This window comes from Quercus suber, unplaced genomic scaffold (assembly GCF_002906115.3).
Source record: "Quercus suber isolate HL8 unplaced genomic scaffold, Cork oak 2.0 scaffold_161, whole genome shotgun sequence".
Taxonomy (NCBI): domain Eukaryota; kingdom Viridiplantae; phylum Streptophyta; class Magnoliopsida; order Fagales; family Fagaceae; genus Quercus; species Quercus suber.
This window is the reverse complement of record NW_027069622.1, coordinates 310,249-329,100: the sequence shown is the minus strand read 5'-3', so window position 1 is coordinate 329,100 and position 18,852 is coordinate 310,249. Positions and strand designations below refer to the sequence as shown.

The 18,852-nt window shown below is 32.1% G+C and overlaps 1 protein-coding gene across 1 annotated transcript; it reads left to right on the top strand.

Annotated features, from left to right (window-relative positions):
• The first annotated feature begins 9,188 nt into the window (after window positions 1-9,188).
• LOC112015027 (serine carboxypeptidase-like 7) lies at window positions 9,189-17,019 on the top strand. Its single transcript, XM_065777670.1, has 14 exons — window positions 9,189-9,387; window positions 9,505-9,650; window positions 12,801-12,877; window positions 12,989-13,111; window positions 13,250-13,352; window positions 13,515-13,552; window positions 13,685-13,786; window positions 14,251-14,337; window positions 14,492-14,659; window positions 14,810-14,881; window positions 14,963-15,087; window positions 16,324-16,437; window positions 16,582-16,636; window positions 16,744-17,019. The coding sequence occupies exons 1-14, from the start codon at window positions 9,266-9,268 to the stop codon at window positions 16,825-16,827; spliced, it is 1,416 nt and encodes a 471-aa protein (XP_065633742.1). The 5' UTR covers window positions 9,189-9,265; the 3' UTR covers window positions 16,828-17,019.
• The last annotated feature ends 1,833 nt before the right edge of the window (window positions 17,020-18,852 follow it).

Here is an 18,852-nt window from a genome sequence, read left to right as displayed (position 1 = left end):
TATTTTTTTAGCCGTTAGATCATTTACAAATCTATGGTGTAAAAAAGGTGTAACTTTACAAGAGTTACACCAGATGTAACTTGAACCCATCTCTTAAATAACATTCTATAAATACGAATTTGACATGTGTATTAAACATATAGAATATGCGATTCAACAGTTAAAATTTCAAAATATATGACTATGTTACTCACAAGAGTACTTGAGAACTCCAACTTCATTTCATTACTGATTCACAGATTAAAAAAGAAAAACAAATTTTATGTTGATTTATCGTTCAATTGAGCAATTCATATGAACCCAAAGAAGGATTTTAATAATTTGAACACAGTGAGCAACATTGGCTGAAAATAACACAAAAAGAAAATGACATGAATTTATAATCTATGGCACAAGAAAATGGAGACAGTCACTGAATTGAGTAGCAAATGAAATAACAGACAAAGTAATCAGTAATTAGGAGCACACAATACTACTACTACTACTAGTCTTCCTCCATTAACTAGCCTTCCTATGACAGATTATGGGTAGATTTCCAACGTGCAAAATCATTAGTTGACGAGAAAATTGATCAATTTAAACATATACTAAGAATTTATATTGAATAATGCTAGAGATACATTTTTTTTACAAAATGCTGATGTGGTAAATTGTTATTGGTAAATAAAAAAAGTGATATTAATGGTGAATCTAGATGAAAATCAATAAGAAGCTAGTAACATCAACATTTTGTAAAAATATTGTAAAATAATTTGTGGTTGTAGTACTATTTATTTAAATTTGGCCCTTTTTTTAGGGGGAATTTAAATTTGGCCTTGATTGCCTAAAATTCCTTCCTTCTTCATTTTGTTGTTGACTCACTTGACTTATTTAAGACATTAACTCTAAAATTTTGGGATTTCAAATTTTAAACTTTGCTTTATAAGGAAATAAATTAAGAGGGGAATAAATTCATATTGCATTTTCTATAATGAGTTGGGTCATTAATACCAAATAATTGGCTAATTTCCTTTTTTGATTTTACCGAAACAGAAACTTTAATTGTTTAATTGCGTTTTTTCTATAATGAATTTTATAGTTGCTCAATTGGTCAAACCCTCCCAAAAAATAACCAACAATTTTTAATTGGTAAGAATCTAAAGGCTGAAAGTTTGCACCTATTTCTTGGGCCCTACTCATTTGCTCAATCCAAATTCGTAACATAATTTTTTTTTTTTTTTTGAGAAGAACATAAAATTTGACAAATATAATTTCTGTACATGGTTAAAGATACTATTTTTTTTTTTCCAAAATTTGTCCCTTGCACTACAAGAAATTAACCAAAAAAAAAAAAAATCTAATTCCTTTTATGGGGTCGGAGAATCTGGGGAAATAAGTTGAATACAAGTTAGCCTCTTTCCACTCTATAAATACCAGAACAATAGTTTATTGTAGTAATTTAAGTATTAGAAATTTAGAATACGTTTGCGGCACTTATTTTTTGGTTAAGTGAAAATGTCTAACCGCTCCACCGCCTTGTTATTTCTACTTGTTCTCCTTGTATTCAACTCAGGTAAACTCTTTTATCATAGGCCACTTTGATTAATTTTTATCATTTTTGTCAATAGCTTCTGTTGCTATACGTGCATGCCATCTTATTGGTAATTTAGTCATTTAATCTATAATTTAGTCATATATAATGAATATTTTGTGCAAAAATTAAAGTTTGAAAACAGTTTGAGTAGGGCTATTTGGACTTAAGCTTTGTCGTAAAAATGTTGTGATCTCGTAGCTATATTGAAACGGTTTATCTATAATGTACGTAATGATGATGTGGGCTTGTGATGTTGTGTCAGGTACCATGCTTCTTACAAAGTGTGATGATGATATATGCACTGATGGTTGGGGTCCATGTAGCGCCGATGAAGAATGCGATTCAGCATGCAAGGCGAAGCATCCTGGTGGCTACGCAAATTGCGCCACTGTAGGAACTGGTGCAAGATTGTGTTATTGTTATTACAATTGTGGTGGTCCTCCCAAAAACATATGTATTGTTTGTGATGTTGTGTCAGGTACCATGCTTCTTACAAAGTGTGATGATGATATATGCACTGATGGTTGGGGTCCATGTAGCGCCGATGAAGAATGCGATTCAGCATGCAAGGGCGAAGCAGCATCCTGGTGGCTACGCAAATTGCGCCACTGTAGGAACTGGTGCAAGATTGTGTTATTGTTATTACAATTGTGGTGGTCCTCCCAAAAACATATGTATTGATGGCATGGGATATTGTGCCGATAATTGCAAAGACAGGTGCGCCGCAAAACATCCTGGTGGTGAAGGAGTCTGCGATAGCTACTCCTCCATCTTCTGTCAGTGCCTCTACCGTTGTTAGAAAGAAGAATTAGAAAACATAGTTTTGAGCCATCCAGAATTTACTTGTTTATCAAGGATTTTATTCCTAATGTTATTTATTTATTTATTATTATCGTGGAATTTTATTTTTTGTTAGGAAATGCATCCTGGCCAATGAATTCTTTAATTTCTATATCACACTAATTAGTCCATTAATGGATCCTTATTGCATCTTATCACATGGATGAAGCAACCTTTGTTTTGTTTCTAGGATGCTGAAGAAGCTAAGCTCGTTCACTAACTGGGAGGCATTTTTTAGAGCCCTGCAAGTTAGAATTGCTATCACGACATGTTGGAATATTCACATGACTAGTGTGGTTGGTTAAATAGTTAAATCCCACGTTAAATACTAATGAGTGATTACTAATTACTAATTAATAACACATAGTTGGGTCCAAACAATTTGGGATAAGCTTTTAGGTTAACTGCGGTAGCATTGATATCTTGTTAAAATTATACTGAGGTAAGTTGGACCTGAGTAATACTTCCAACTATTTAAAACTATTTTAAGTCCATCTAAAACTATTTCTAGCTCATTCTATTTAGATCCCATTTGAAATTACTTCCAATCTATTTAAAACCTAGATTTTTATACAAAAACTTATTATTAGTTTAAATATAAAAATTGAATGACAAAGTATACTATGTTCTAAAAATTGGTTGTTCATATCTTATTTGAAAAATGCATGCATGTAATAAATTTATTGCATCACAATAAGATAAGAAGTAACATAAATTGTTTGTCTTGAAATAAAATAAACAAGCACAAAAATGCATTTTCTACCCAATAATAGTCTTAAAATGTTTTTTTTTAAGAGTTAACAAAATAAAATATTGACAATATTTAATTATGTAGGAATCATAATATTCCTTTCGTAAGAACTAAAAATGTAAAAGCCCAAGCTCACTTAGAATAGTGATGCCTAGATCTTCAAACCAAGCTCAAACAAATGAATTTTTAATAGAGCAGGATTTTAAGTCAAGTGCAACATTGAGATCAACCCAAGTCTAGGCTTATAGAACCTGAATGATAAATAGGATTGAATGGACCAATAATTTAGTGATAGAAAGCTTCCTTGGGCCAGTCTAAGGATAGATCTTATATTGATAAGTAAAAATGATATTACTTTACAGGGTATTTTTTTTGTTCTCTCCCTTGTTCATTTTTTCTTGGAGAATGTTCATCCCTATCTTTTGGGGAGTTCCTTTCTTTGCCATGCATTTCCTTATCCTTAGGTTTTTCAAGGGTGCCAGCTGTTAGTTGGATCTTTAATTATCCTCGGGTGGGCATAGTCCTCGGAGTTCATCTATCTTACTTTGTTTGGGTTGGACAAATTTTTCCTTGGGTTGGGCTCCCCGGTCCTTGGCCCTCCCACACCTTTAATTGCATATTTTAAAATATACTCATGCATATACATGAAGTTACAAGCTAATAAATCAATAAAAACATCATCCAATTCTTATTTATTTAACTTATAAAAAAATTCTTATTTAGAAAGAAATTGATAAAACATAACATGCACTGTACAAAAGATGCAAACATGCGAAGATGCATCAATGAATTTGAGTCTACATACAATTCATGAGTGATAAACTTGCGAAGTTTCTTTTCTTTGGTAAATTAATTTTGGAAGTAACTGCACTTACACGATGATGCTGTCCTTGTTGGCCAATTGAAAAACAAACCCAATAAAAAGAAGAAAACGTTTTCTCTACATTACTTAGCATTTACAGTAAAGTATCTAAAGATTTTAGCTTTTAGCAACTCAAAACACAATTTTATCTATTTTAACAACCTACTTTATAGGGTCCGTTTGGATTGAGCTTATTGTTGCTGAAACTGAAAACTGAAAACACTGTAGCAAAATAATTTTTAAATGTGTGAATACTGAATAGTATTGTGGGACCCATTTTTAATATTTTTTATTACGTGAACTGTTCACAACAGTAAATTTTGCCGCTAAAGTCAACATAAGCGGCCTAAAAAAAAAAAAGAGGCAAAATGCGAAACAAGAAAGACGCAGACGCCGAACGCGGAAACCAAACGCTCACATAACATACCCTACAACAAAAGTTTTATATTAACATTCAACACATTAAAATAATATAAACAATACAATAAAATAATATATCTAACATAATAACTAACAACCACATTCATCAATACATTAAAATACTTTTTTTAACACTTTAAATTAAAATATTATTTTTTGTTTTGAGTTTTGAAAAATTAGTTGCTAAATTGACTTTTTTGTAAATTAAACAACCTCACTCCAATGAGATGCTCTACTCAACAAACAATCACAATAAACTCCACAACACAAAAAAAAAAACTCTTTAAAAGCAAAATTTTCTCTCTGTTTACCTCCTCTTTCTCTCCATGACAATTAACTTATCGCTAATTGATGTTGATCAACCATTTACTTTTTCTCAAATGACTTTTTTTTTTGGGTTCAAAGCTGGTCACTTTTCTATTTTAGTTTTTCACATAAATTCAAATTTGAGTTATGTTTCTCCTTTGAGGTTCCCAAATTACAAAAAAGTATAAAATGTTTTCTCATTTAAGATTTATTTACATGAAATATTAATAATTTTTCACACAAACCAAACAATAAAACAATTACTTTATGAATCATTTTCTTGATTGCAAACACAAAATTGAGTCAATTTTCTTAAAAAGTGAAATTGGATTCATTTATGTTTGTTAGAAACTGAAAAGAATATGGACAGACACCCAAAGTGAGCATGTCCCTCTATTTGCCTCAGTCAGATTATAACACCTAAGAGTTAAGGAGTAATTGTATTGGACTGTTACTCTACCCCACTAAGTCCACTATCCCACTCAATATTAATGGAGTGGTGTGTATATAAACACCAAAAATGGTATCCATTAAACAGTGAACGAATTCCACATTGCTCATAGTGTTTACAGAGTGTTGTGAGGCTCTTAGCTCTTAGGTTGTGGGTTACGTTTGCATCACTCTAGTAGTGTGCAACACCGTCGGAGAAACGTTTTTGGTTTACGGATCATACAAACCGGAATTTAGAACGTGTTTGAATAGCTGGTCTGCTTGAAAGCTAGCTCTAGATAGCGTAGAACAATCTCAAAGCTCTTCTGTGATCATCGGTTTAGGCCAAAAGAGGTATGCCGTATGCTCTACTCAACAAACAATCACAATAAACTCCACAACACCAAAAACAAAAAAAACAAAAAAAAAAAAAAAACAAAAAAAAACTCTTTAAAAGCAAATTTTTCTCTCTGTTTACCTCCTCTTTCTCTCCAATACAATTAACTTATTGCTAATTGATGTTGATCAACCATTTACTTTTTCTCAAATGACATTTTTTTTTGGGTTCAAAGCTGGTCACTTTTCTATTTTAGTTTTTCACATAAATTCAAATTTGAGTTATGTTTCTCCTTTGAGGTTCCCAAATTACAAAAAAGTATAAAATGTTTTCTCATTTAAGATTTATTTACATGAAATATTAATAATTTTTCACACAAACCAAACAATAAAACAATTACTTTATGAATCATTTTCTTGATTGCAAACACAAAATTGAGTCAATTTTCTTAAAAAGTGAAATTGGATTCATTTATGTGTGTTAGAAACTGAAAAGAATATGGCCAGACATCCAAAGTGAGCATGTCCCTCTATTTTCCTCAGTCAGATTATAACACTTAAGAGTTAAGGAGTAATTGTATTGGATTGTTACTCTACCCCACTAAGTCCACTATCTCACTCAATATTAATGGAGTGGTGTGTATATAAACACTAAGAATGGTATCTATTAAACAGTGAACGAATTCTACATTTTTCATAGTGTTTACAGAGTGTTGTGAGACTCTTAGCCCTTAGGTTGTGGGTTACATTTGCATCACTCTAGTAGTGTGCAACACCGTCAGAGAAACGTTTTTGGTTTATGGATCATACAAACTAGAATTTAGAACGTGTTTGAATAGCTGGTCTGCTTGGAGGCTGACTCTAGACAGCGTAGAACAATTTCAAAGCTCCTGTGTGATCATCGGTTTAGGCTAAGAGAGGTATGCCGAAAAACCGATTACTTATATTCTGTTGCAAGTTTCTGTTTCTTACAATGTGATGCATGAGGGTCCACATGGATCCAAATAAGTAGAGTTGATACAAAGCAATTCTTGCACTTTGCTTTAACAGTAAAAGATAATCAGTGTTTCTTGTCGCTTTCCTATCATTTTATAAAAGAAAGTGTTAAGGAATTTTGTACCACTCCTCTTGTCACAAATTTTTTCCAAAGGGAAGAAAGTTTTAATATTAAATACATTGTTGATTTCAAAAGTTTAACACATGGTAAAACTAAAAATTAATACGTCATAATTCTTTAGGAACTAAAATCAATCACTTTAAATTTGTTAAGGACTAAAATCAATCATTTTAAGTTCATTTATTTATTTATTTTTACGGATTAAAAGCAACCACTTCAAATTTGTTAAGGACTAAAAGCGTTACTTCAAATGTGATAGGAAAATCACTTATGAGCAAAGAGATCCCACTTAGTGCCAACTGCCCCCTTTTTGTAGCAAAATGACACCAATATCACTAGCACTGTAGTTTGAGATGTAATCATTGCATTACACTCTACTCTGATCCTCTTGTGCAAAAAGTTCAGAATGGCTGCGGCAGCACTCTATGAATTTCTACAGAAGGTAATACAAAACAATATAATAAAATGACTTAATTTGGTACATGGGAATCTAATGTCATACAAATATAGAAACTTTAATCCCCATACTAACTGGGATTTGTTACAGCAAGAAACTTTTTGCTCAATTGGCCAATGGAAGCTAGATGACAATTTATTTAATTTTTGAGTTGTGATGCAGTGGCTTAAGGTTCACCCCAAGTTCCTCACAAATTCGTTGTACGTCATGGGAGATTCTTACTTAATTGGGCATAATTATCCTAATACTCGTTCAAGAAATATCTTATGGTAACTTGCATAAAAGACAAAAACCTTTTTTTTTTCTTTTTCTTTTTTTGGTTCATAATTCTTACTTAATTTTATTATTGCATGTAAGTAAATAAACTGAAAAATAAATTAAAATACCTAAAATAAAAATTCTAAAATAAAAATTACTAAATTAAAAATCAATAAATAAAAAATAAGAAAAAATTAAGCTACCACTAAACTGGTCGATTGTTTTCCCCGGAAAATGAAAAATTTCTTTACAAACAAACACCAACAAAAGAGTCAGATCAAAAAGAAAAACTCATGCAAAAAATCTCATATCAACCCTTTTTATCAGACCATGAAACCCAACCAAAAGCTAAAAGAACAGCCACAAAAAAGCCATAAGTGAAAAAGAGAGCTCAAATGATTGTTTTGGGATAATGGGTTCGAACTTTGAATAAGCTACAACATTCAATACTATTACTAAATTTTGATGGGTTTGGCTTAATAATTTTGCTTTGATGGGTTGGTGAGTTCAAAGGATTGGTGGGTCTGATGGTTTTTTCTGGGTTTGATGGTTGTTTGAATTGTGACGATTTTGCTTCGTTGGATTTTTGTTGTACGTGGGTGATTTCTCTTTGCTGAAATTTTTGGGTTTGAATTTCTTAGGTTTGAATTTTATGGATTTGAAACTCTGAATTTTTTTGGGAAACGGTTTGTTGCTTATTCGAATTTTTAGTTTTTTAGTTTTATTTTTTGTCTTATTTTTATTATAGTTTTCGATATGCTTTCGTTGTTTTTTTCTTTTTCAGTTTATGTAATTTTTAAATTTTTAGAGAATTTAGTTAGATAATTCTTTTTTTTTTTTTTTTTTTAAAAAGATTTTGATGATATTTAAGTGATGTGGCATGACTAGTGAGATGAGGTCATTTTATTAGACAAATTAAATATATGTGGTAAATTGAGGTAACACTTAACAGAAAATATGAATGAAGAGACTATTGATGCAAATGAAATATAATTTTAGGTAGTAAAATTCAAATTTTAAAATTTCATAGTGTAAAATTCAAAAATTCAAAACTTTATAGTGTAGTTTGCAATTTAGCATTTTTTTGTTTTTGTTTTTTTAATTTCTTCTGTTGTCTTTCTTTTTTTTTTTTTTTTTTTTTTTTTTTTAAAACTTATAAGCCCAACTAGTAGTTGTACAAACATGTTATAGGTTGTAAAAGCCATATTTTTATGAAAATGGGGGCATAATTGGATTATTTATGAACTTGTAACTTGCATTGTAAAGATCCCTAACAACTCGTAATGGCTTTTACCAAATAATTTAATATATATATATATATATATAATAATTTTATTAATGTGTGTAAATATATATTTTTAAAGTAGTGGTAATTTTGAAATAATGTATTGGTTTTCATTCCCAGGCTAAATCAAAGCAATCTTCGGTACAAATTAACTCACTTGGCACCACGACACTGTATATATTTCGAAAGCACCTAACAAGTAACAACTACCATTCATGCCAACCTGATTCTTTTTGTTTTTTGTTTTTTCCCTCGTCCGATATGTAACCATGTACAAAAAGATATTCCTAAAATTTTAATGGGGAAAACATATTGCAAACAAAACATGACTTAAAGTCTAACGCTGTACAATTTAAACACAGCCCATGTTAAAAACTGACAGTAGACTAAAAAATATACCTAAAATTTATAAACAAACCGTGGACGGATATATCTCAAAATTGACTTTGAAGTATAACTAACAAAATAAGCTCAACAAGTTCGATAGAAATCGCTGGCCCTTTGACTCATTGGTACTAAATTAATTTGGTACCATATCTACTATATCAACCACAACCAGCACTTAACGATAAATATTAGGAAACAAACATGTACATTAAAATAAACCCAGTTAACCATTTCCAGTAGCAGCATGAGCACAATGTGGTTGTGCATAGTTTGTTTCTTGGCTGTTGCCAACTTGGTTGCACCACAGTCGATCATCAATACCCTCCCGGGCTTTTCCGGCGATCTTCCTTTCAAACTTGAAACTGGGTGTGAGCCAATTAGTTTTCTTACTTCTGAGTTCTGACTAATTGTGATCACAGTTTCATTCAATCTTATTATTAATTAAGAAACACTAACTTTTTAAGGGCTTTTTTTGTATTTTAGGTACGTGGGTGTAGGTAAATCTGATGAGGTGCAGCTATTCTACTACTTCATTGAATCTGAGAGAAGTCCAGAAGATGACCCTCTCGTGCTTTGGCTCACTGGAGGTCCTGGTTGTTCCGCATTTTCTGGCCTTGTATATGAAATTGGTATGTATCTGCTTAATTTAACTCATCCACCATACCCCTCTCTCTCTCTCTCTCTCAAAAAAAAAAAAAATAATTAAAAAAAAAAAACNAAGAATTAAAGGAGTATTTATTTGTTTTAACTTTACGGAATAGCTTGCTTTTCTTTTTTTTTTTTTTTTTTTTTTTTTTTTAAAGAATGTAAATTAAGAATTTTCTTTCACCAACCTTTGACCAGTTTCTCTGTATAGTATTTATTAAATATAAATAAGCCTCGGGGATCGAGTTGAAATGTTCTCTACAATCCTTCTTTCTTCCTCCCACATCACAGACATTGATGGCTTAAAAATTTTTTTGAATTGCTGATAGAAATGTTATAGCGAACTTGAACATACAAGAGATCAAAGAGAGAATTAGATTGATTTCTTTTAAGGAGTGTTACAAGTTAAAACCTCTCTTGTGCAACCAGTTGTGTTTATTGAGCTCCTTGGACCTTTGTCCGACAAAAAATGTTTAAAAGTAGAAGGTATCCATCTAAGATTCTAAAATGATTGTTTCTTGACTATAAGGATTTTCTAAATGATTGTTTAAAAGTTAAGGTATCCATCTAGTACTTTAATGCAGGGCGTTTTTTTTTTTTTTTTTTTAATTTTGTTTTTGTTTAGTTTTTTTTAGTTGAGGGGTTGCTAATTAGGCTAGGCTAATTAAAAGGGGATCTAAGTTTTTTAAGAGAGAGACGCAGCTCTAAAAAGAAAAAAATATAACCAATAAAAAAATTTTGCTTTTTTTTTTCTTTGGGCAGAGGGCCCAAAAAAGAAATTTCTTTGGGCCGGGGGGGCCAGGCCCCCTTCGGCCCCCAGGGTCCGTCCTTGACTATAAGCCCCAATTTCATCATAGGAATTACCCAAAAAAATGAAAAAACTCCATCTATTTTTCTTATATACTTATATAGCTATTGGCATAATTCATTTTTAATAATCTATATTATTACATAGATTATACTTGGTAGGGAATGAGATCCCCATAGCTGAAGAAAAGAGATTTATATGAGAAAATACAACTAAACAAAGCCCCTTATTTTTAAATCCTTCTAATATTTGATATGTCCGATCCAAATATATGCAAGCTAAAAGTTAGAATATTTGTAAATAAATAAATAAAATAACCAAGACTAAAAATAAAAAGTAAAAATGTAAAAAAGTTTTAAGCAACAGTAGAACGTACTTTTTGTGTAGACCTCTCTCTACTGGTCTCAGCAATCATCTATTTCATTTTCATCAGTAAAACTAGTTTTTTTTTTTTTTTTTTTAAGTGGAACTCTCAACTATTGGACTTTTCACACCATCCGTTGTGTAATTATGTTTTTGTGTTGTGGAAGGCACAACCAAGTATTTCTCAAATGTTATGTAAATATGAGTTGAAAATTTCAATAAATTTTCCAATAAACGTAGATGCAAAGTTTACTATACTAAAAAACACCAACTTTTTAACATTTCTAGATTGAGTGGTAGTTCTACTTTCATAAACTATTTCATAATTTTTTGCCACAACTTTAACGTAGCAAATTGTAAGTGATTGTCTATTACTTCCACATGAATCAATTATTTTTTATTCACCACTCACACAACCACGACACAGTTTTGACAAATAAGTGTAATAGTAAACTTTATGGTACTAGATTATTTCTTTTGGATTTCCTCCTCTCAGTATTTTATGATGGCTAATGTAATTGTGCATGAGAGAAGGTGTGATAAGTATGAATTTTGGTGTTTATAGTATTGTTTTAAAAACCAAACTGGTCTATTCAACCGGTTCAACCTGGAACTAGTCTAATCAAAATCGGGAAAACCGACAAAAAGCCAATCTCTTTTTCAGTTCTTTAATCATTCCAGTTTTGAAAATTATGGTATGTAACATCACCCTTTCAAAAAATAGAACTTAGCATGAACTTCCTTCAACAACGTATTCATTGGATATTAATTCTTTTTGAGTCTAATTTCATATCTAAACTTGATGAAGATCATAAGCGCTTGTGCAAGAAGTTGCCATAGTCTCAAAGATTGATCTAATTCTCTGTAGTGTAATTGTGATGTTCAAGATTGATTGGATATTGGTTGAGTGTGTATTGTGGTGTTTTCTACTGAATTTCACATCAGATATATATTGGTTCCATCTAGTAGTCTAATGCTGGGCAGACTAGGATTTTTTTTTTTTTTTTTTTTTAAATTTTGTTTTTGTTAAATTGTTTTAGTTGAGTGGTTGCTAGTTGGGCTAGGCTAATTAAAGGGGATCTAAGTTTTTGGAAGAAGGAGACGCAACTTTAGAAAGAAAAAAAAATATAACCAATAAAAAAAATTTTGCTTTTTTTTTATTTCTTTGGACAGGGGGCCCAAACTTTTTTTTCTTTGGGCCTGACTATAAGCCCCAATTTCATCATAGAAATTATCCAAAAAAATTGAAAAATCATAGTACGTTACGTAACACCACTCTTTCAAAAAATAGAACTTAGCATGAATTCCTTCAACAACGTATTCATTGGATATTCTTTTGCACGTAGGGTACAAGTCCGATTTCATATCTAAACTTGATGAAGATCATAAGCGCTTGTGCAAGAAGTTGCCACAGTCTCAAAGACTGATCTAATTCTCTGTAGTGTAATTGTGATGTTCAAGATTGATTGGATATTGGTTGGGTGTGAATTGTGGGGTTTTCTACTGAATTTCACATCAGATATGTATTGGGTAAATCTAGGTTTATTAACAACTATAAGAAACTTCAATTACAAATAGACTAATCATTTTGGGGTATAGAATAGATGTTACTCTCACTTCACATTCATTTATTTCTTTTCTCATCTGCCAATTAAAAAAAAAAAAAAATCCAACATCGAACCAGCTGTTTAAACTTATATTAATTTAAAAATAGAACATGAACCATTTCATACTCAAGACATGCTCTCACTTCACATTAATTTTCTTTTCTTTCGCCATTTTTTTCAAAGAACATTTTTGTTTGCCTTAATTTTTAATAATTTGATAGTTACATTGGGAGATGAGGCTTTTGAAACTTAGATGTCTCCGTCAAAAATGCTAAGAGATGTCAGTTGAGTTACAAGCCTTTTAGCAAAAAAAAAGAAAAAAAAAATAATTGTAGGATTTTATTTATTTATTTTAGGTCCATTATCATTTGACTATGCAAAGTCCAAAAGCAACTCTCCAAAACTGATGTTGAACCCATACTCCTGGACAAAGGTACGAAACTTTAGCAACCTCCAATAATTGGGTTTTCATGAAAATTAGTTGTCAATTTGAAGGTTAATTAGGTGTTTATGTAAACCGAAAGTAACGGCCTTCATTTTTCAGGTTGCTAATATAATATTTGTGGATGCACCGGTTGGCACTGGATTCTCTTATGCAAAAAGTTCGGAAGGATACAATATCAGTGATACATTGGGCGTAGCAGAACTCTATGAATTTCTACAGAAGGTAATCAAAAACTATACAATAACATGATTTAATATGGTACGTATGAACTATAGTTTGATACAAATATAAAAGGCTTACAGCCAGAATTTTTTTTTTCTCAAGTGGCCAATTCATTTTAAATTTTGAGTTGTGATGCAGTGGCTTAAGGTTCACCCCAAGTTCCTCACAAATTCATTGTACGTCATGGGAGATTCTTACTCAGGCATAACTATCCCAATCCTTGTACAAAAAATATCAGATGGTAACTTGAATAAATGACAACCACCTAAATTTTTTTTCATTCTTAATTCATACTTAATTTTGCAGCAAAAAATTACCAAGGGGGCAAATAAATCATTTTGATGATTAATGGAGCACAAGAAAACATTTTAGGATGGTAATTGGCTATGTCATTTTGTTGCAGGTAATGAAATTGGTCAGGAGCTGCGAATGAATCTCAAGGTACAAGTTCAAGCACATTAAAATTTATATAACTTCAATTACTTTAGTTTCGCTCTTGTTCATCACGGCCTTCTATAGTTTTGGGGCCTTTACTTCATATAGAAATCAAATCTTGCTTTAAATTGGGGCCAGGGATATGTGATTGGAAACCCACTGACAAATACGCATGATGACTTGAATGCAAGAATTCCATTTGCTCACTTAAAGACGCTTATATCAGATGAACTATATGAGGTGATTTTCCCTTCAGCTCTGGTTTTTTTTTTTATTGAATCTTGGGAGTTCTTCTTACGGTATTAGGCTATTAGCTAAGCATCAAAGAAAAGGCTGAGTAGCTTGTAAAATGCAGTAGGGAGAGTGCTTATGCTAATGGGTAGTGACTTTTTTTTTTTTTTTTCATACAATTTGACGTTTTAATTAGTCTTTTATTTTTGAACCAGCTTAGACAAGTAAAAGTTGATAAACAATGCCCTTGTTAATTGCTTTGAGACCAAGGTTAGAGATTTTTGACTTAAATTACAGGCCAAGGGTATTCTTTTGCATTTTGCACAAATGTGGCAAATGATTTAAATATAGTACATCAGTGTCCTCGAGTACCATTTTAAGGATGCTCCTGGAAAATATGTTACTTTCATTCAAGTTGAATTCTCTCTTTCAAAAATATCCTACTAAAAGATTTGATGCTTTTTTTTTTCTAGTCAACTAAAAACAACTGCAAGGGCGAGTATAGGAATGTAGATCCTAATAATGCAGCATGTGTGGATGATCTTGGTATCTATACTGAGGTGAGTGAAAAAACTGCTTGTGGTTCTTATAATGTCTGTTTTTTTTTTCCTTCCATCCAGACAAGAGGAGAGTATGTGAAGCACTAAGAAATGTATGTTTGGACTTTCATGTATCATGTTGCACGTACATTGATATACCTCTTGCATTTGGCAGTGTACAGAGAAAATATTTACTGCACAAATATTGGAGCCTACATGTCAGCTTTTATCCCCAAAACCTAGAACAAGGGTATCAAAGTGGGATCCAGATACTCTAGTAGAAGATTCTGTAGACCTCCTCCGATCAATTACTCATCTTCCTGAACCTAGAGCATGGTGTCGGGTAAACAATTTGCCTCTTCTCACACACATACAATGTCATGATCAAAGCTGGTCCAAGGCCTTGTGCACATATATATGTTTGACTTGGTTATATGCTGCACTCTATTAAAATTTAACTGACTATATACTAACAAGATTACTCCTTTTGTAGGAATATAACTATCTGTACTCGTACATTTGGGCAAATGATAAAACTGTTCAAAAGGCTCTTCGCATTCGGGAGGTATGTTGATCCTTCAAATGTAAATAATAATATGTCGAATTCAAAAGTAGTTTTATTAAGTTATTTCAAAATGACAATCAGGGAAGCATAAATGAGTGGGTGAGATGCAATCTGACCTTAGCAAACACATATGACTATGACGTCTCAAGTAGTCTAAATTATCATCGGAACCTTATCAAGAAAGGCTACGAGGTTCTAATTTACAGGTAATATGGCAAATTTTTTTACCATCCTTCAGTCCCTAGAATTAACTATTAGTCACAAATCCAGGTAATTGACCAATGCAAAGACAGAAAAATTTCATGTCACTTAAACCCTCTCTCGGGTGGCCGTTGTTGTCAAACTAATCACTTCAATCAACTTAAAAAGAGCGAAAAATAGAAGTTCATGTTCTGCCGAAAAACACGCACACAGAAGCAAAACAGAGCAAATGAGGTAACCAAACTTTTAGCACTGTAGAACGTAACAAATTTGCAATAATTATTATTGAATAAATTCTATGGGTCTTATAGACACATAACTTGGTAGAACGGATCACCTACTTTCCAAATCTTTCTCTTTGCTTGCTTTACAACTCATCCTCACGATCCCATCACCTTTTGGAACACCTTTAAGTCACTAGAGAGCCCACTAGAGTCTTCCCATATATTCTACCTCCAAATTCTAGAGAACGGTAGATCTCTAGAGAAATATAGTTTCTTTCAGAGAACATCAAACTGGAAGTATGTTCTCAATATTCTGACTCTTAGTAATTAGTTATTTGACGGTTATAGGAGTATTTTAAATACTGGTAGAAATACATCAACTATGAGATAAGCAGTCCTAACAAATATTTAAGCACTAGGACAACTTGTGTCCAGTGCAAGTATCCACATCCTAATGAGTCCAATGCATCAAATCCGACCTTAGGGGTGGCAAAATTTGACACAACCTGCTAACCCAACACGACTAATCTATTTATAAATAGGTCATGAGTTAAGGCTAAACGGGTTTGAGTCATATTTAGGTCGACATGGGTAACCTTTTAATAAACAAGTTGTGTTCGAGTTTAACATGCAAACCCGTTTGATCCATTTGACTCGTTTAACTTATAAATGTATTAGCTATTGTTATTATTGTTTAATTTATGGTTGTAATTATATGTTTATTACTATATTGGAGATTAGCGTAAGGATTCAACTATAGATTGGTATTTAGGGATACGCTAAATGGTGATAAAATTCCTTATACTTGTAATCGTTTGCCCTGAGAAGGTTTTCCCCATTAGTCAACACATTGTGTCAATTTAATTTCCATTGCACTCTAGTTTAGATTGGTGATTTGTTTGTGCCTACACAATATTACATGTAATTTGGATTGTTAATCAACTTGGATAACTAAATTAATTAACTGTGGTCAATTTATAACTCAATAGTTTTCTTGTTTTGTTCCGAATAACACAGTGGTGATCACGACATGGTTATTCCATACATAGCTACACATGCATGGATAGGATTGCTAAACCTTACTATTGCCCATGATTGGAGGCCATGGTTTGTTGATGGGCAAATCGCAGGGTAAGTTTCCACCTCAACTTTGATGTTTCAGCAACCCTGTTGCCCCCTCCACCATCCCCTAAACTTTTAAAGTCTAAATACAAGTTGTATTCCAATATAAAGCTTATATTTGTTTCATGGATTACTTTTTATCGTATTGTGCAGATTCACAATGCAGTATACATCTAAAAAGTACTGCTTGACATTTGCAACAGTAAAGGCAAGAATGAGTATTTAGTGATTCTTTTTTTTTATTATTATTATTATAAAAAAAATATGTTCCAAGTAATAGTGAAAAATTGACCACAAGCATTTGCTTCTTTGTAGGGAGCGGGGCACACAGCTCCAGAGTACAAGCCCAACGAATGTCTTGCCATGATTGATAGGTGGCTATCTTACTATCCCCTATAGTGAATAGTGGATTTTACCAATCCATTCAACTTAATAGGCTTATTTTGCATCTAGCATTTCAAGTCATTTTAGTTGCCTATTCAACATCAAATAATAAAATTCCACAGATTCAACTTCTTCACCTTTTTCTTTCCATCTTTTGATTCATGTTCATGAATAAAATTAAATAAGTTCCTAAAACTTTGGTACAAATGTTTCCTTCCATTGAGTCTTTAAATATGATGTATGTAAATCTACTTGCTATGATATACAATGTGCCCTTGATAGATTTATCCCCTAAACTCAAACATTATGCTTGAGATGGTCAGATTTGATCCAGTAACACTTTGCAAATGTAACAAAAAAAAGAATGATATGCAAGCCCAGTTCAACATAGCTTGGTTGTTGGGCCTTAATTTTAAGTCTAACCTCAATCTTCATTTAACTTTCAGTTTCAAGAATTTTTTTTTTTTTTTTTTTACAAAAATAATTATAATATATTGCTAATCCCGCAGATCGAACAATTTTTTCTCTAAGTCCCCCTGCACTTTGTGTATGTAGAGGTGCTAATTCAAGTACAAGAATAATTTGATTTGACCTAACTTGCTATGTTTTCTCTTATAATATTGCTTTTTTCTTTTTTTCCTTTTTTTTTTCTTTTTTTTTTTAATTTAGCCCAACATAGGAAATTATAATACAAATTTAAAAGATTGCTTGGTACTTGTAAAATGCATACCTAAATTAGCATAAGAAAAATGAATTTAATTATGAGCTGTTATATATACAACTATTCAGCCTCATGACATGAGCAGGTATATATACACATATGATGATTTAATTATGTTGTATTTGATTATACAATAGATTCATGGATCTTTCCATGAAGGAATGAGGGTTTGTAATTTAAGATTTCTTGTCATCCATGAGTTCAAAAGGTTTAATGCAATACTCAAATGGATTTTGGTTGATCTTTCATGAAACGATGTGTGTCCATGACCCCATGCTTGTTTTGTACCAACAGACTATTCGTGGTTTGTAAAGGGATATTGAAAATTCAGACTAAACTTGGTTCTTGCATACTTATAGCTGCTTGAAATCGGTGTTTATACTTACCTAAAAAAAAAAAAATTGTGGTTATGCTAGCTAGACGTGGGAAAAGGTATACATACATAGTTTTAGTCCGTTTGGGAACAGCTTATTTAATTGAAACTTAAAACTTTTTGCTGAAAGTACTATAAATAAAGTTAAAAAGTAGTTGAAATAATACATTAAGATCCATGAATAGTACCAAAAAGTGTAATAAAACCATAAATAGTAACAAAAATAAGCTGAATAGTAAAAAAAAACTTGTTTTTCAAGCCAATGCCAAACACAACCTACATTATCCAAAACTATNTTTGCTGAAATCATTGAGATTTGTTGCTCTTTAGCATAGAATCACCATCAATTGAAAAAAGTGGGAAGTCTTAATGTGAAATTATTAAACGAGAGATGAAATATAATTCCTTGACGTTTGTATCAATGTTCAAAACATGTGTTTCTGTGATGCAAAGTTGTGGACAGAATCATCTACAAATAATCACAATATCAGGTCAAATACCCCTTTCAACTGCACATAACTTGTTTTCTTTTTTATGTACGTGACCATAAAACCCCCAATTTAAGTGCATACAAATTCAATAATTCCAAACTTGTTATAACTACTTACGGGCTCATGGTCCACGATGATCTTCTCAGTAGCATGGCCATCAATACTCTTAGCCCAAGCATCTTCAGCCTTGCTCAGGGAATGCTTCAAGTCAATCACAGTCTTAAGTTTACCTTCCTTCACCAACTTCACAAGATAATCCAGGTTCTCACCCTTGGCACTTAAAAATACTGGCAATAGCTGCTTCTTTGAGAAGGTAAGTTTCTTCACAGAAAACGTCATCATGGCACCAGGTCCAGGTGCTAAATCACCAGACGCCAGATGGAGCTCGGCAGCGAATTACCCCTTCGGTTAGCCACAACCCATTCAGTGTTACTGGGCCAAGCCCAGCCTAATAA